At 42.4% G+C, this 19611-nt stretch overlaps 1 protein-coding gene across 1 annotated transcript in view; it reads left to right on the top strand.

Moving 5' to 3' along the window:
- The window catches only part of CYP19A1 (cytochrome P450 family 19 subfamily A member 1), a 73083-nt gene that overhangs the window by 26322 nt on the left and 27150 nt on the right, over window positions 1–19611 (top strand). Inside the window, exons 2-3 of the mRNA XM_077764407.1 lie at window positions 7802–7983; window positions 13960–14110. Of these exons, the coding sequence (XP_077620533.1) occupies window positions 7839–7983; window positions 13960–14110 (296 nt within the window). The 5' untranslated portion in view covers window positions 7802–7838. The remainder of the gene's footprint in view (window positions 1–7801; window positions 7984–13959; window positions 14111–19611) is intronic.

The following is a 19611-nucleotide window of genomic DNA, read 5'->3' on the forward strand; positions in this document are numbered from 1 at the left end:
AAGGAAAGGAGGTCCAGGGAGGTTAAGTAACCCGAACACTTGGGGTCAGAGAATGGCTCCCTTGCCAGAGACTGGCCCCGCTCTAGGCCATCTCTGTGGCCTCACAGTTTGTTCATTCAACAACAGATAAGCTCACAAGGAAAGGCTGGTTAATGCTTCTGTTATCTGACTGTTTGGGTGATGGCTGTGGACCACTGCATTGCTGAAACTTGGCATGTGGAATCACAGATAAGATATGGAAGACATTCCCCTGGGGATGCTTTGATGACCTAGGCCAAAAAGTCTTACCTGCTAACCATTCACTTCACCAACATTTACTGAGCACTTACTAGGTACAAGGCACTCATGGTGGCTTCCATGGGGGCCACAGAGAGGAAAAATATGTGATTCTTAGCCCTGGAAGAACTATGCTATGGTAACAATGAAAGACATCCCACTGCAGGGGCAGCTGGGTGTTCTGTACAGGAGGCAGGTTTGGTACCACATCCAGGTAGGTGAGCCAAAGCAAGGCCACTGGGACCTCAGTGCTCAGGGAGGGCTCTGGATCTTACCAGAAGAATGGGATTCAGTGGCCTCTCCAGCTACCCTAGGCAGTCCTACTTGGGGACCTTGCATAGATGCTCCCAGAGTCATGGAGTCCCACAAGCCTATTGTGCCATAGAGATCTTAAGCTTGAGGATTTAAGCCAGTGGTGCTGGCTCTGGAGGTTTCACTTTAGCCGTTGTCTCCATGTCCTGAGCTAAAGAGAATTTGCTTCCTCAGCCAGGGCTCAGGGAGGCTTGGGAAGCAAATGAGCTCATGGGGGCTAGTTAGCCACTGAGACTTGAACTCAGGCCCCAACCCCAAATCCTGCTCCTGTGATACTGTCACTTCTACCCTTTCCCTCCTCAGGTTAAAAGCCTAAGAGTAGGCTGAAAAATTCCACTACCTATTTCCTCAGAGGCCGGACAACACAGTAGGTCTTATAAAATGGAATCGCAAAGTGAAGGGGAAGGAAACCTCTTATTGAAAGGACTTATGCTGTGGGAATGACAGGCAGCCTGTCCCTTCTGCTTCCTCCATGGAACAGTGAGAAAATAATATGGTTTGATGTCAGGTGGCCTCTGTACAAGAGGGTCTGAGGGCCCCATGGAGGACCTCAGGTCCCACAATACCCCTCCCCTTGTCTCATGGCCAGAAAGGCTTTTAATGATCAAGATCTGTAAGGCTTTGCATAGGGTCACTGCTGACTATACTCTAAAGACAAATTCTCCTGGCAGAGGATCTCAGATATAGCCCATTGGGAAGATAATAGGTTAGGTGTCTGAGGGACAAGAGGGAATCCTCAGAGGGGCAAAGTTGAAACCTGAGGTAAAAGAGCAGCCAGGCCAACTGGTAGTTGGCCAGTAAACTATGGTGAAGGAGCATTTCCACAAACCTGCACTGAAGTCATGGGACCTCAAATATGACAAAGAAAGCCCTAGTCCTGCCTGATCCCCAGGAGCTTTGGATCAGCATAATCATGTGAAATGTGGATTTTGGCAGCCTGTGCATTTATTAGAGAGGGAAACTTGCCTGCCATGCACTGTCAATAGTCTTCCCTTCTTGGCTGGAATGCTAGAGGCTGAGGTCTTGCCAGTGATCCCTAAAGCGGGGCGGGGGGGGGGGGGTGTCCAGGAAAACCACACAATGTTTATCCCTCTGCGTTTCCCTTGTTGATTCCTATTACCTCTCCAGCTCCAGAACAAAAATTTGCCAGGGACTCACTTGAAAGCTTGCTGGGGAGAATGACTAGAACCTGCATGTCATGACCCTTGTAGGATGGTACGGAAATCAGATCGCAGAATGTGAACATGGGTAAATGTTTCCCACTTTTAAGGGACCATTGACACGTGACTGTACTTCCCTGGATTTCATGTAGTTGGTTCATTTTTCAAGGGAGAGAACTGCACTAGTGGAAGATCTCAGAGTTTTTTCCCCCCCAGCTCTGATCCCCTGTGTTCCCTTGATGTAGAAATTCATGGGCAGCTCTGCCTGTCATCCCAGAGACCTGTCGTCCTCACACCAGGCCCTGGCTTAATAGCACCTTCTTCAGAACTTGTCTTAGGCCTCTCATGTTTGAATGTATCACCTTGCCCAGACAGGATCCTTAATAAATGTTTATTTAATGAAACTCTCTATGATTCTGAGTGATAGAGTGGCTTGGCAGTCAAAAGCAAGAGGGTCCCAGGCTCCTGTCAAAGAGAGGAGGGGTATTTATATAAATCATGTCGGTGAAGGCTCAGAGATGCATTGAGGGCTCAGAGATGCAAGGAAAGAAAACTTTTCCCTGGGAGGCCTGTGGGGCAGAACCGGCCAATCTGGGGAGATATGGGGGAGGCATGAGGGAGAACGCTCAGGTAAGGAGGTCTGTGGGTCAACAAGGAATCAGAATGTTGGCACATAAAACCCAAGACATAAGTCTGAATGAGGATGAATTTGGAAGCCTTACAATCAACTAGAATCAAAGAAGGGTTTAGCAAGGAAGTGAGGTAATGAAAACTGACTTGAAAAACAGCCTAGTTGCAGTGTGCAGGACAAACTGAAAGGGAAGGTATGAGATGGGTCTCAGGGAAGCTGCAATGGGAAGTAAAATCTGAACAAAGGTGGAAACTGCAAACTCAGGCCACAGGTTTGTAGTGAAGCATCTACAAAGTTCAGGACACACTTGGGATATAGCTGTGAAGGAGAAGACACTGTGCCTTGGCCTTGGAAAACTCACCTTCTAGAAGGAGAGGTCACAGAAGAAGGGAGAGGACTTTTAAGAACAAGTACCCATTTTATTTGGTAAGGGAGGGTTCAGGAAACTTACAAAAATACATCCAACTCATAAGAATAAATGGAAATTAAAAAAAAAAAAGAATAAATGGAAATTATTTTATCTATTATCCTTGACCTCTCTTTAGATAATACAGTGAGTTGTACACAACTGATCTTATAAATTCACTCAGTGTCAGCTTATGGCCTGGCACCAAACTATGAGTAGGCAAAGGTAGTCCCAGGAAGCAGCCCCCCATGGGGACCTAAAATCAGAAGGCACAGCAGAGAGAACCAAGGTAGCTGGGTTGCATTTCTCTATGAGTGGGGACATAAGGGCAGAGCAAACCGGATGTATTGAAGACAGTGAAAGGAAGGGCAGTGTTGGCACCTGGCCTCAGGCCCTAGGAGGGGGGCTAGGTCCTCTGGATAGGTCACTCCCATGCTGCAAGGTAGGATTTGGTAGGGTCTGTCCAGGCCGGGGGGCACTCCGGTAAAGCTAGGGCCTGCTTCCCCACCATGCAGAGGGTCAAGGCTATACCAGGACATCTGGGAGCTCTTCCTGGCACTGGAGGGCCCAGAGCATGTCCTGAACCCAAGGCACCAGGACACTCAGGCTCTCCTGTGTCCGCAGCAGCCTCTGTCCTGGCTCAGACTGGGGACTTTGAATGTAGGACTGGCATTTCCTTATCCTGAGGTTGTGGGGCAGTAAGTGAAGGTGTTAGAATACCCTGGCTCCACACAGCACAGGAACACAGACCTGGTTCATCAGAATGCCAAAGCCCCTACTTGGTGCCAGGCCCAGTGTGGGATGCCCCAGTGAGTGAAGAGTGGAGACCACTCAGCAAACAAATGCTTGGAGATCCAGGCATTTGAGATGGCATTTGAAGGAACATGGCACTTGAGGGAGGTGTGTGTGTATCTTTGTGGGTGAGGGAAGGGTATTCCTGGCACAGAGGACATAAAGGAACCCCTATGAAGTTCTAGGATCTTCCTACATTCCTCCTCTACCACCACTCAAAGGCCTCTGTTCAACGAACCTACCTGTGTGGCCCGTTAGAATGTTCTACAGAGCAGGAAAACTAACAAGGAGGAAAGAGGAGCAAAGAATTTGAAAAGACCTTTCCAGCTATGGTATTTGGAGGTCTGAAAAGCTTACTCTACTTTAAAGTAAGTCAATCTGAGTATCTTAGAAATGAACATAGATAGTTTAGGATTGAAAAATCCCTGATTGTAGAGACCAAATAAGTCCCATAATAGGTATCGATATGGCATGATTAAGAGTATGGGCTCTGCATTGGTGTTGTATGTAAGTGATGAATCACTAGATTCTACACCTGAAACCAATCTTACATTGCATGTTAACTAGCTGGAATTTAAATAAAACTTGAAAAAAACACAGCATGGACTCTGGAAAGACACTACACGGACTCTAATCCCTGCTCTGTAGCAAGCAAACTGGGTGTCCTACTTATCACACCTCAGTTTCCTCATCTGCAAAATGGGATTGTCTTACTTAGCTTAGGATTGTTGTGAAGATAAATGGCTTACTACTGGTAAAGCACTGGGAACAATGTCTGACACATAGTAAATGCTTTGTAAGCACTAAAAAAATTCTCATATTCTTTGAGGCATCTTTAGGACATACTTCTGAGAAAGATAAGCAACCAGACTTCTTAGCCCTATTAAACATTCAGACATACAGGCAGTCTTTGCTTTGCACAGTAGTGCAAGACCATAAAAAATACCATGCAAAGTGAAACCGTAAAGCAAACCTAAAAATCAAGAGAAAAAAATACAAGTATCCCATGGCTTTTAATTTTTTGTTGAAACATTAAAAACTCTTTCTATAGGTTTTTTTTAACATTATGGTTTTTAAAAAAACTTTTTTAATGTTTTTATTTATTTCCAGGAGAGAGAGAGACAGACAGCGTGAGCAGGGGAGGGTCAGAGAGAGAGGGAGTCACAGACTGAAACAGGCTCCAGGCTCTGAGCTGGCTGTCAGCACAGAGCCCAACGCAGGGCTCAAACCCACAAACCGTGAGATCATGACCCAAGCGAAAGTCGGACGCTTAACCGACTAAGCCACTCAGGCGCCCCTCTATAGGTTTTAAGTATATATGGAAATGAAAAAATAGTAAGACCAAAATTGTAATATACCATAATTTAAACACTAGAAACAATGCAACTCTTTAAAGTGTTTTCTTTGTTTGTAAAAGCAAAGCAAAACAAAATGAAACTTGAGAGTATTTGAACATTTCTTGGTGCCTTCTCTTTGGATAACTTATGATGCGGAGGGAGCACCCTTTCTATGCCTTAGTGAATTGTCATACTCCTTTATACATTTGCATCAACTTCCAACATTTTATCCTTTGTGATTTCAATATTATGAAATATCTCTCAGAGGGTTTTTTTTCCCTAAAACTTTTTTCTGAGAGTTTCTTTATTTTTTTTTTAATGTTTTTTATTTATTTCTAGGAGAGAGAGAGAGAGAGAGACAGCGTGAGCAGGGGAGGGTCAGAGAGAGAGGGAGTCACAGACTGAAACAGGCTCCAGGCTCTGAGCTGGCAGTCAGCACAGAGCCCGACGTGGGGCTCGAACCCACGAACCGCGAGATCATGACCTGAGCGAAAGTCGGACGCTCAACCGACTAAGCCACCCAGGCGCCCCTCTGAGAGTTTCTTTAATGTGAAGTTTCAACCAGGATCACTTCCTCTAGGATGTCTTCCTCCTTTTTGTGACAACCATTTTTGTCACTTATGCTTTTAACATTTGGTTTCAGGTTTCATCAATATAGACAGAAACTTTGAAGGTCCTGGCTATCATAAAGTCACAGGGAGCTTACTTAGAATGATATAAAATTCCACTTTGGAAATTAAATACCTAAAAATTCAACCTCTTCAAAGCACCTACTCATTAACAAAGGAAACAGATGATGATACATTGCTGACTTTTCAGACTCTGCTTATATATATTTTAAAACAAACCATGAGAGACTCTTGAATGCTGAGAACAAACTGAGGGCTGATGGGGGTGGGGGAGAGGGGAAGCGGGGTGATGGGCATGGAGGAGGGCACTTGTTGGGATGAGCACTGGCTGTTATATGGAAACCAACTTGACAATAAACTATTTAAGAAAAAAATAATAAACTGCCCAACATCCGTGCAGGCATTTTCAGTGCCTTGCACTTAACTGTTGATAATTATTTAAATAGTGGAATATAATGAATCAATAGTATGAATCAAGCAACTGAATGAATTCAACTATATTATGAAATTTCTATAATTGCCAGAGTGAGTTTTTAACTGCATATTTAAGATCTCATATAGATCAAGGGACAAATGTAATTACACACTCTTCTAAGAATCTGATGAGGGGCGCCTGGGTGGTTTAGTTGGTTAAGTGTTTGACTTTGGCTCAGGTCATGATCTCGTGGTTCTTGAGTTCGAGCCCCGCATCAGTCTCTGTGCTGACAGCTTGGAGCCTGGAGCCTGCTTTAGACTTTGTGTGTCCCTCTATCTCTTCCTCCCCCCACCCCCACCCCTGCTCAGGCTGTGTCTATCTCAAAAATAAATAAACAGGGGCGCCTGGGTGGCTCAGTCGGTTAAGCGTCCTACTTCAGCTCAGGTCATGATCTCACGGTTGGTGGGTTCGAGCCCCGCGTCAGGCTCTGTGCTGTCAGCTCAGAGCCTGGAGATTGTTTCAGATTCGGTGTCTCCCTCTCTTTCTGAACCTCCCCTGCTCACGATGTCTCTCTCTCTCTCTCTCTCAAATAAATAAAACATTAAAAAAATTAATATTTAAAAAATAAAAAAAGAATCTGATGAAGGTTATTTACCCCTAAAAGTTAGGTGAGCAGATACAACACATTATGCAGAACGTCAGGACATTCACAGAGCACCTGGAATCCAATTAGAAGCCCTGGTTAAGAATCTAGAACAATTATTACTAGATAAGATCCTGCCAAAATCTGTTTCAGAGCCATTGTAAGTCCTGCAAACTAAGGTCACTTTCCAAGGGAGGGTAAAACTTGGAGCAGTCATCTTGCACCAGAAGTGCATTGAATGGTCGCTCTTGCTGGCTCTGCAAGTTTATTCAACTAGGTCTCTTCAACAAACCTCCATCCCTGAAACTCTCTTCTGAGAGTACTAATACTAGAAAACCTTACTGAAAAGACAGACTCAACATTACATTGTTGAGAAACATGACAGAACCAGCAAATCAAACTGAAAACTGTCTTGCATAGAGGTTAGCTGCTTTGGGCAATACATGAGTGGCACCTGAGCCTACTGTGGGTGGGATTCTACTCTTTCTGTCCTTTCTTTCCTTCCTCATTCCTTCTCTTTATTCTTCTTTTCCCATTCTTCTTTCCTACTAATGCTGACATTGCCCCCCATGGGCACTGCTTAATCCAGGCCATGGTGCAAGAGATTTTAAGCCTTATTAAAGTCAACAGAAAAAGACTGTCCTGAGTGAGTCATGCTGAATTCACCGAACAACCTAAGAAGAAGCTCTGAGGATGCCTCAACAATCTCCAAGAAACTCATTCTTGCTGGAGAAGCTTACTCTTTGGGGGAAGTAATTTTGATCAAGGAAGGGATCTGGGATAACTTTATAAAAAATTGATTTGGCTTCAAAAGAAAAAGATTGCCTAAACAATATCTGCTGATGAAGTCACAGAATGACTCCACCTCTGGAATGAGCTTCATGTTCTTGTATTTTGGTAAGAAATTTGACTCTCAATTGGGAATTCAGCCACTCTACCCCTCAAGGGCAAGATGATAAGGCTCTATCAGACCAAGTGTCTAAACGAACCTGAGACTCTACCAAGGTCAGAAATGCTGCACTTCAAGCCAAAAGATCTCTCTTTGGCATGCTTGTTTTGACTTGTAACCACAACTTTGTCTTGTCTAGGTGTCCAATCACATTATAAAACAAAATGCTGATATCTATAGTACAGCATCCTCTCAACCAACAGGAGTCCTAGATATTCTAAATATTTTTTTTGCCCCTCTGATTTCCATAGGGCTTTAAATTGTTTTTCCTGAGCTCAAAAAACAAAGATGGTTTTGGAAATGCTGAACCCAATGCATTATAACATCACCAGCATGATGCCTGAAGTCATGCCTGTGGCCACCATGCCAATCCTGCTGCTCACTGGCTTTCTTCTTTTGGTTTGGAATTATGAGGACACATCTTCAATACCAGGTAAGTCATTCATTTAGTTCTATAACTAAGGAGATTATGTACTTGGTCTTTTGGTCCATGAGAGTAAAGAAAATTTTGCAAAAGGACAAAGAGCAAACCTGGGGAGATGGCTGAAGCCCATGGCAATGTTAGCAAATAAAAACCCAGGTGTTGGGGCACCTGGGTGGCTCAGTCGGTTAAGCGTCCAACTTTGGCTCAGGTCATGATCTTACCGCTCATGGGTTTGAGCCTCGCATCAGGCTCTGTGCTTACAGCTCAGAGCCTGGAGCCTGCTTCAGATTCTGTGTCTCTGTTTCCCTCTGTCCCTCCCATGCTCATGCTCTGTCTCTCCTGTTTCTCAATGATAAATTAATGTTTAAAAAAATTTTAAAAACCCAGCTGAAAAATTTTATTCCAATTATCTGCACATTTCAAATGAAAGAGTTTCAAAAATATCTCAGATGATGCCTTCCAATCTGCACTTTGCTTTGGTAAAGTAGCCTTGGTATAAGTATCCTCTAAGTCTGAGATGTAGTGAAGCAAAGTAAGCCAGGCATTTTTTGTTTATTATTCAAATTCATTCTAATTTTGTTCTGAAGGTAAAAAATGTCTCTGGAATGCCTCCTCTTTTTTTTTAAGATTTTATTTTTGAAGAATCTCTTCACCCAATGTGGGGCTCCATCTCACAATCCTGAGATCAAGAGTTGCATGCTTCACTGACTGAGCCAGCCAGGTGCCCCTGGAATGCCTATTATACTCCTCTCTTTCTCCCTCCCATTTTGCCTCATCCATGTGCTCTGTCCTCTCCCTTTCTTGAATTTATTACCTCTCCTTATCCCACTCTTCATTTCCTCTTATTCTTGGGAATGGGTGTGATAGTGGTGCCACCATAAGGGCTGGCTGGAAACTGGGCAGTGGAAGAAAGATGGGGAACACCACAGTTACCTTGGAACATCATTCCCTGGTAGAATCTTCAACAAGGTCTTTGGATTAATAAAAAAAGTAGAGTATAATATAATTATCCAGATAATTCCAGTAGAAACTCCCATCACTCCACACTATCAGATTAATTCAGAATTATCAGAAATATCCGACTATTTATTTAGTTTTCAGTAAAAATTCTTCATCGCAGGCATCTATCTCCAGTCCTACGAGATATCCAATAAAGCTTTACTGGAAGAGGACAGTCATTACACACTTCCAAGTGTGGTGGGCTTCAGTATAGCATGATTTCAGGTAGGAATATGAAGTGCAAAGGGCTCCATGTCCGGATTCTTCAAAATTTTTCCAGAGAACTGCCTATCTGTCTATCTGATTCAGACTGATATTGTAGGTTACTTTAATGTCCAATTAAATAGAGCACTCACTTAATGTTGTTCTCTACTCACTGAGGGGTCTGGGGGAAGACCCTTCCGTGGTCTTTAATGTGAACTCCTTTCCCCACACCGTCCCTTTCTCACTGGATTTCTTCTCCCACAGTGGGCTCCCCAGTAAGGATCCATGAATGGAGGGTTAGGTGGAGAGTATTTGTAACAAGTCCCCCCAGATGTTTATGTTGCAAGTGTTGGAAGAAGTCCCTAGGACCTTTGAAGAAGGAGGTCAGCCTTTAGGGGGCGAGCATGAGAAGTGGCATCCCTGAAGCTCTGGGCCAGGAGCCTAGGTGGCAGTTCACTCTGTCCACCACTCCTGGTCTGGGGTCATCTGTTATACACTGATACTTAGATCATGTAGTACTATGGTTCTCAGCCATGTCTGAGGCAGGGCTCCCGTGCGGATATTAAAAATATATATATATATATTCCCAGGTGATTTTTCATGAGCAGTTGGGATTGAGAGCCATGGATATGACCCCAACCCTTTCATTTGACAGAAGGGGAAACTGAGCCCCAGAGAAGTGAACTGCCTTGCCCAAGAAAATCATCATGACAAGTGTAAGAAGCCAGAGTTCAAACTCCTCATTTTATAGAGGGGTTAAAACCCAGAGAAAGGAAACGATTTGTCAGCATCTCAGCTTGAAAGAAAGTGGGAAGTGGGAGAGGGGGGCAAGGAAGCAACCAGGAATCTCTAAACCCCAGGTTGATGATCATTTTACTAGGCAGGGACCTTCTAATCCCATGCTTTCCCTTTGAAAATGTGAGCTCTGGTGGCATAGACTAAGGTCCCTGGTTCATGGCTGGGGAAGGAAAAGGGAAACAATTGGCTTTGTTGGGGTGGTTCTTTCCAACCAGTTCTTGTGGACTCCTTATCCCAGTTTCCTTGAATCACTGGTTCTCTGGATTCTCAGTTTTACAGGTTTGGGAGAAGCTCAGGGTCAGGGAAAGTCAAAGGGAGTGAAGAAGGTGTAATGATTTAAAAGCTCTCAAGTCGGGAACACCTATGTGCCTCAGTCCATTGTGTATGACCCTTGATTTCAGCTCAGGTCATGATCCCAGGGTTGTGAGATTGAGCCCCATATCAGGCTCTTCACTGAGTGTGGAGCCTGCTTGATTCTCTTTCCGTCCTTCTGCCCCTCCCCCTGTGCCCCTCTTCCCCATTTGCCCCTCCCCCAAAACACACAAACCCTTCAGTCAGTTACAATTTACAAAACAGTGTCATATTCATTTTCTCTTGTGCCCCTCACAGCAGTCTGGTGAGGTAACTGTGTTTATGCCTATTTTGCAGATGAAGAAACTGAGATTAAAGAGGGTAGATGGCTCACAGCTAGTAAGTGAAGAAAATGGGATTTAGAGCTAAGTTTCTTGACCCATGTTCCCTGAGAGGCCCTGCTGTATTCAGTGCCAAGGACTGTGCACCCACAGGCAGATAACTTAGTGCTGGGAGAGCTATGGGAGTCTGGGGGAGGACAGGTCATTCCTACCTAGGGTTTTGTAAGTGTCAGTTCTGGGAAATTGCCCCAAGTTCACCCATCTCTGTCCAGGACTCAAAGTTACCTGGTCCCTGGCAGCTCTCTTCTCCCCAAGGACACATAGGCATCCCCAACCTTGCACATGGGTCCTCTCTTTCTTAGAGCTTCTCTCTGCCTTGGGCACCACATCCTCAGAAGGGGGCACTGCAAAAATGATATAGCAACACATTCCCCTATCTCCCCCTAAAAAACAACTTTACAGAAAGGTAAAATAGATATGTCATCATAGTCCAGAACAAGAAACAGGATGTTAGCAGCATCCCAGAAACTTCTCTTATGCCTTTTCAATAATACCCCCTCTCTTGTCCCCAGAGGAAAACATTCTTCTATTCTGTGACAATCACTTTCTTGCTTTTACATGTTTTGCCGCCTAATTTCATATGCCTAAGTAATATAGATTAACTTTGCCTGGTTTTAAATGTTTTAGCAATCCAGTTTGCTGTTACTTCTCTATTGCTTCTTTTGCTCAATATTATGTTTGTAAGATTCATCCACGCTGTGATATGCAGCTACAGTTCATATGGTATGCAGTCACACAAACATCTCATGGTTTAATTACTGATGCTGCTGTTGGTGAACCTTTAGGTGTCTCCAGTTTGGGGCTATTGTGAACAGTGCTGCTATGAACATACATGTGCACAGGTTTCTCTAGGGTGTATACCCAGCATGGAATGCAACAGCTTTGTGATCAAGACAGTGGGTGAGAAGTCCCAGCTGTTGGCTTGCTGGTTGCTGTTTCTGCACAAAAATGCAGTGTAGTATTTATTGCTCCTCTTTGGGTGTGAAAGTGGCTCCCACAATTGCTGTATGCCTAGATATGCATTCCCTAATCAAAGAAGCAGAGAGCAGCTTATTATAGATGCAACCAGAATATTTCCCTAATATCCTACCAAAGTTTCTCCCCTGCTAAAGCATTCTTTTCTCAGCTGGAGAGAAAATTTTTTATACACATATAAATTCTTTATATACATATAAATGAAAAGATCACATTGTGTTGCAATTATTTGATATAGTACTTTCCCCCCACATATTCTCCTCTCCCTCCCAGGGCTTTGATGGGGATCTAGTTACACTCCTGTTCCTGACTTGTCACTAGGCTAGTGTCTATACCTAGTAGGGTCTCAGTAAGGGTTTGTTGTATGAACTAAGCTGGCATGTGATTAGTAGCAGGGACCCCAAACTCTAATTCTCTTCTGGTTAGCACACCCAAGTTTTCAACCTAAGCAAAGTTCATCACCATCTCCCTTTTTTAGTGATAGAGACCTGCACTGTCATATTTTAAACTTGAATGGTGACTCCCCAATAGTGAGACCTTCTACATGGCACCAAACTTTTTGATAAAAAGTGAAGAGTTCAGCCTTTTATTTGTATGCCTTTGTCTTTCATGGGCCTAGCATATTAAGTAAGTAAATGTTTGTCAAATGAGGCTATTCTCAAATAGCCAGATGTTTGACCTCCTGTGGACTAAATGTACATGACACAGTGATATGTTTACATTTTTATCAAAATGCAAATACAATCTAAAATACTCTAAATGAGGATCACATTTAAAACTTCATCCTTCATATTATACACACATATCAAAATAACTTTCAAAATTCACCCAGGAAACATTTATTAAGCATCTACAATGTAAATAGCCAGCAAAATAGTTTGTTATTATGAACAATTTAATTGATTAGAGACTGGGATACCTGATGACATTCTACGGAAATACATATTCACATTTGCTCATTTTAATCTTTTGAAGAACTTAATGAAATTATTTTAATACAAAGCCAGTCATTACTTATAGTTCAGTGTTACTGGAACAATTATAAGACTAAGAAGAACCCTTTGAAAATATTTTGGTTCTACAGATAATGCCCAAGACCTTCACCTTAATGAAAATAAAAAGCTGACAGTCTTATTCCCATTAACCCAGGTATTGCAAAGTTATGGACTAAATCTTACTTGCCAAATTTGGGACTAAACATGCAATTTAGATGATTCAAGCAAAAGCTTAGATTATCTAGATTATTTACACAACTCTTGCCCCAGGAGTGAGAACACTGTCTCATACAGTTGTGCATGTCAGCTTCATATTTTATTGACAGAATGAAATTAAAGGAGAAAGATTTAGAAAAGCTACTACTTCATAAAAACCATTCCAAAAAGTTCTGGTCTAATTTTTTACCATCACCAGTAAAATCAAGCTACCGAGTTTGTTCTCTGGTCTAGGCAGCAGCAAATTCCCCAGTTTTTACTGGATTTATGTACTTTACAGTTCTGCCATTGCCTATATAAGCAAGGACATGAGCAGTCACTGCTCTTGAGTAAAACCACATCACTGGACTCAAATTCTAATCTAGACATTAATCAGACTCGTGAAAAGAGATTTGGCTTAGGATTCTTAAACAGTCCTTTTTGAAGGGGTGAAAAAAAAAGAAATGGATATTCTTTGTTCAGACATTATCTTTCCAGACCACATCTGTCAGTTAAAAAGATTACACCAGGGCCGCCTGAGTGGCTCAGGTCATGACCTCACAGTTCATGAGTTTGAGCCCCACATCGTCAGCGCAGACCCTGCTTCAGATTCTCTGTCTCACTTTTTCTCTGCCTCTTCTATGCTCACTCTCTCTCAAAAATAAATAAGCATTACAAAAAGTCATACCAAAACTACAAACTCATTTAAGCCACCAATTCTGTCACCAATTCTGGGGCATCCAAACCAAAAGTTTTCAGACAAAACTCGGTGGCCAAATAGATTTGTCACCTTGTCACATGTCCTGGCTTCCGTGCTTGTAAATAGATGGACTGACTGACTTGCATTTGAAACTCACTGATGCTGTTTAACATGGCAAGAAGATAGTAGACACATACTGTAGTTGATTCAGACTGAATTAAGACCAAATGGAACTAGCATGGTATGGACAACGAACTACTGTTTGTGCATGTTAAGCTTATTTGGTTTTTTTTTTAGTGATTAAGAGATACACATCAGAAGGTGTAAAAGAACATTTAAATATAAAGGAAGAAGAACAGCAGTAACATAAAACAGTTGCTCTTTCTGGTGTTGCTAAAATGCTGATTGTGATTTTGTCACTTCCTAGGTCCTGGCTATTGCATGGGAATCGGGCCCCTCATTTCCCACTGCAGGTTCCTGTGGATGGGGATTGGCAGTGCCTGTAACTACTACAACAAGATGTATGGAGAATTCATGAGAGTCTGGATATGTGGAGAGGAAACACTCATTATTAGCAAGTGAGTCTGTTAATAATTGGAGACATAGTCTTAAAACGAAGCCTGCATTTTCCCCCCTATTAAGTAACAAGCAAACTTATTTTGATATCTTGATGCTTTTGTTTCTAAGGCTATGTTTTTGCTACTTAAATGGAGGTAAGCAATTTTCAGGTGAAAATCTATCACTAAAGACAAGTGGGATAATTGGGCTTTGCCTAACACCAGAGGTACACAGACAAAACAACTCTGGAAAGCTGGGAAAACTATTCAAAATTTCTCTGAGCAGTGAAGATAGAAATTCAGAATCCAAATGATTTGGGTTTGATAAAACATACTTTAGGGAGAGGTGTTGTCTTTTCTGCTTTCCTAAGATTTTGGTCTTCTCTCTAAATGTAAGCATTTGAAACAAAACAGAACACCTGGGAGAAAAATCTGTACCAATTTGCTAATGTGCTTCTAATAGGAGGCTACTGAGCACCTCTAGCAGGATGAGAGTAGGAAAAAAATGCCATTCATATGCTCCAATTCTATTTATGACTGTGTGTCAGTGTTTCATCTGAGTGATCTTAAATAAATCAGGCATATTACCTATTTTAAAAAATGGTTTGTTATATTCTCTAGATAAGTTTAGCATTGAATTCCTCCAGGGTTAACCAAATAGGCATCGACTATAGAAAACTAGTTTTGTGAAATAGTTTTCTTATTTACTGATCATAGAACATGGAGAATTTCAAAGAGGGCATATATCACTGGACTTTCATCTATCCTTACTAGATATTTAACAATGTTATATGCAACACTATTTCATTAATGAGTTTTTAGATTCTCTGACAGGGCTTTATCCAAAACTAAAACCAACTAGGGTTCTACTGATGAATTAGAATTATTTGTCCAGATACACAGACTATTACCCAGAGGTAAGTAAAACATTTTTGGAAACCACATTGATTTTTTTCTTTTTAAAAATTTTTTAATGTCTTTATTTTATTTTGAGAGATGGAGACAGAGAGCGAGCAGGGGAGGGCAGAGAGAGAGGGAGACACAGAATCTGAAGCAGGCTCCAGGCTCTGAGCTGTCAGCAAAGAGCCTGACGTGGTGCTCCAACCCACAGACTGGGGGATCATGACCTGAGCCGAAGTCATATGCTTAACCGACTGAGCCACCCAGGCACCCCACACATTGATTTTTTTCAAGCCAAGATTATATACATCATTTCATACATATCATGGTAATCTTTGAGCCCAATTCTTTGACCCAAAAAACTGAAAGAAGGGAGTGGGGGACCAATAATTATCCTTAGATTTTACTTCTCTTGGAATACTGAGCTCTGGTCAGCCAAATTTATGTGAATTTGATACATTCTCATTTAATTTTTTTTAATGTTTATTTATTTTTGAGAGAGGGAGAGAGACAGAGAATGAGCAGAGAGAGAGAGAGAAAGGCACAGAATCTGAGGCAGTCTCCAGGCTGTGAGCCCAATGCAGGGCTCAAACGCAAACCCATGAATCGTGAGATCATGACCTGAGCCAAAGTTGGAGGCTTAACCAACTGAGCCACCCAGGTGCCCTAATACATTCTCATTTTAAAAACCGAATACTTTACTCACTTTGGCAACTGACTACAGTCTCAATATGTCCTGAGACTGATGACCTAAGGGCTTGGGGGCTTAGGACACTGGCCCATTTGGCCCTGGTCTTTCATCCCCCAGCATAGCCAGTTACCTTCCGGCTCTACTTGGCAGAAAGGTGAAGGGACCTGCAGGATATTTACCCAAAAGGATATCTGTCTATAGCTCAGGATCTAGAGCAGTGGTTCTCACCCTGGCTGCACAGGGAGCTTATAAAAATCCCAAGGCCCAGGCCACACCCCAGCTTTCAGAATCTCTGGGGGTGGGACCCAGGCATCAGTAGTGTGCAGAGCTCCCCAAGTGACTCCAATGTGCTGCAGAGCCTGAGACGGGAGAGCAGGTAAACTGTCTCCAGCACAAGGTCTTTCCTTGAGGTTAAGAGAGCCGCTAAGCAGGGCCGAAGTGTTTTCATCTTACCATCTTACTCTTCAGTCTAGCTCAGGTGCTAAGCTAGTGTCAGATAAGAACTGGAGTAAAGAATGTGACAAGGGACCAGAGGACCAGAACAGAAATGGCTCTTACATACCACATACTTGGTTCATCAGATACAGTCCTAGAAGCCCAAAGCCATTCCTGAAGTAGGATCCTCGTTACAGTGCAGGGTGGGATTTGACCACTCTACTGTCTTCATGAAGAAAGTGACTTTAGCGACCCTGACCAACTCAGGTGATGATTCATACTCTAAATGCACACACAACCCATCCCTCCCCTACCCCAGCTCTCCCAGTTCTCTCCTTGTCCTGTCCTCACCGGCTTTTTACTGGTTGGAGTCTTTGTGTTCTCCTTAATTGCCTTGAGCGCTCAATTTTGTTGTTAAGGACTGAGCTCCCTGCAGGAATAGGACATGTTTGTCCCCATCTCCTTCCCTCGCCTGCTCTTCAGGTCCCTTCCAGAACTACCCGTGCCTCTTGAAAATACCCCCACTGGACCTCAGAAAGCTTTTTGTTTTTATTTGAATAGTTTGCCAGGTTTTTTTTCTTTTGAAAAGTTTGAGATCTATAGTTATTACAGCTGATGTCCCAACTTTTCCTACTTGCATAGTCCTGAAGTGGTGAGGGCTGCAGAACTTCACAGGGGGAGTCAGGCCTGAGTCCTGCCAGGATATTGCCTGAGCAACTCTGAGCTCTGGGGGAAGGTTTATCTGGTCATCGGTAGATAAAGCACACACAATTCCCCAGGCAGGTAAGCTCTAAATTAATGAGGGTCTACAGATGTTGTGCATGATACTCTGTTTCGTGTCTATTAGTTTTTGTAATGAATACAAAAAAAAAAGAAGAATGTGGGTAGCATTAATAGAGGGGGGTTAGCAATTAACATGCTAATTAGGGTCATATAGTAATTAACTACTAATTAGGGTTGTATTTTTATATCTGTTTTAATTATATGTAAATTTCTAGGGAATTCATTCATTTATTCTTCTAACATGCAATTATTGAGAATTTACTACATATTAAGCACTGGATGATCCTAACTTATAATCATTACTGGCCCCTCATTCATTCATTCATTATTTATTAAGAACTTAACTATGTACAAGGGTATCATGAGCAAATCAGCCAAAAACTCCTACCCTCATGAGGAAATATATGGTCGTATTGTTAATATATCAACAATAAATGAATATATCAGTAGGGTGACCAACTGTCTTGCCATGCCTGGAACTAGAGGGTTTCCTAGGATGTAGCACTTTTAATGTTAAACCCGGGACAGTCCCAAGCAAACCAAGACAGTTGCTCATACTATTATCAGGTAGATATGTGCTATACAGGAAACTAAATTAGGGGAGGGCCATTTGCATGGATGGAAGTGCAATTATAAATAGGTGGTTGAGGCAGGCCTAATTCAGAAGATATCATTTGTTAATCAGCTTAACGATAACCCACAACCCTCGGATGAACTTCAGAAGACATCATTTGAATAAAGACCTAAAAGAAGTGATAGAGAGTCATCCAGAGATGTAGAGGAAAACCATTCCAGACAGAAAGAACAGCAAGTGCAAAGGCACTGAGGTAGAAGCCTGTCTGAAATGTTCAAGGAACAACAAGGACACTCATGTGGCTAGTGGAAGAATGGTGGAGATGACAGTAGGAAGGTATTAGGATTCTCAATCATATTGGTCTGGCGATTGTAACAACTCTGAATTTTACCCTACAATGAGATGGGAAGCCTTTGAAGAGTTTGAGCAGAAAAAGTAACACATCTGTCTTATGTTTCAGCTCATTCCTGACTTCTTTAGCCACATTCTACCCACTTCTTTGAGACCAGGTGCTAACGGAACAAAGATGAGTAAACAGAGAGCAATTAGGCAAGAGATGATGGTGGCTGGTCCATGTGAGAGCAGTAGAGGTGACAAGACGTAAGATTCTAGGTATATTCTGAAGCCAAAGCCAATACGTTGCTAAGAGATTGATGTTGGGTGTAAGAATTAAAGTGGTAGCATAGTTTTTGGCCTTGAATACCTAGAAGAATGAGGGTATCATTACCTCAGGTAGGTGGAGTAAGTTTGGGATGGGGAGAAATCAGGATTCCATTTGGGATATTTTGACTTGATATGCCCAATGGGCCACTGAATGAGATGATGTAAAGGAAGGTCTAAGTATTTCGACCCTCCACCACAGTTAGAAACTAGAAGAGGAGGCTGAGAAGGACTTCCAGAGAAGGGAAAACCAGGAAAGTATGGTGGTCTGAAAGCCAAATGATGAGGGTATATCAGAGAGGATGGAATTGTCAAGCATGCCAGATAGTGCTAGGTTAATGGAAGACAATTTGAGCATTGCATTTAGCAACATGGGTGGCTTTGAAGAGAGCAATTTCAATGTAGTGGTGAGGGCAAAAGTCTGACTGTAGTACAGAATGAGGAGAGAGAATGAGAGGCTACAGGAGAAAGACAACTCTTCCAAGGACTCTGCCATAAAGACAGCAGAGAAATGGAACAAAGAAATATAAAGGGACATATGGTCCAAGGAGTTCTTGTTAAGATGGGAGAAATCACAACATGTGTTGTGGTGGCACTGATGAATTTCAGAGCAAAACTGTTGATGGAAGAGAACGGGGTGTGCGAGTGAGATGTGAAAGGGAGTACAGGTGACAGGTGGAGTTGGCACTGAACAGGGACATGAAAGTTCATCCACAGTAACTGTGAGAAGTTTGAATATAAGAGAACAGATCCTAATAGTTGGAGCTTGCAGAGATTCTTGCTTCTTTTTCCTAAGTAAAAAAAAAAAATAAAGTCTTTACCTAAGACTGAGGAAGTAGAATATTTGAGGAGAGAAGAGGCAGGATATAATAGTCATCTAGAACAGTAAGCACGCATGGACTGGGGAAATGTAGTAGAACTGCCAGTCGCTCTAAGGGCCTACTTGAATTTAACTGGGAACTGTCAGTGTGTGTGCACATGAACATGTAAATGTGTGTTTTTTTTTCCCAGCCACAGTCAGCTGCCAGGAACAAGCACAGAGTAAGCTGAGAGTTGGATTTAGACAGGGGTGAAGTTTTACCAGGCAACTATGACAAAATAAGGAGAGGGTCAAGGGAATTGAGGATGCATGGAAGAGAGTAATTTTAATGATTGACAATAAAATGTTTTTTCCAACTTTCTATTAAGAAAATGTTCAAATGAATAGAGAAGTTGAAAGAGCAGTCTTCCTATTCCTTGCATTCCATGACATCGATCTTTTGAAGAGACTAGACCAACTGTCTTATAGGATGTATTTCACATTTCTGAATTTTTCTCTCTACATTACGGTGTCACATAACATAGTTCTCTATTCCCTGTGTTTCTTATAAACTGAAAATCATGTCTTTTAATTTTAGAGAGATGGAGTGTGAGCAAGAGAGAGAAAGAGAGAGAGAGAGAGAGAAAGAGAAAGTGAGAGTCCCAAGCAAGCTCCATACC

Source organism: Crocuta crocuta, unplaced genomic scaffold (assembly GCF_008692635.1).
Source record: "Crocuta crocuta isolate KB4526 unplaced genomic scaffold, BGI_CrCroc_1.0 scaffold102, whole genome shotgun sequence".
Lineage (NCBI taxonomy): Eukaryota > Metazoa > Chordata > Mammalia > Carnivora > Hyaenidae > Crocuta > Crocuta crocuta.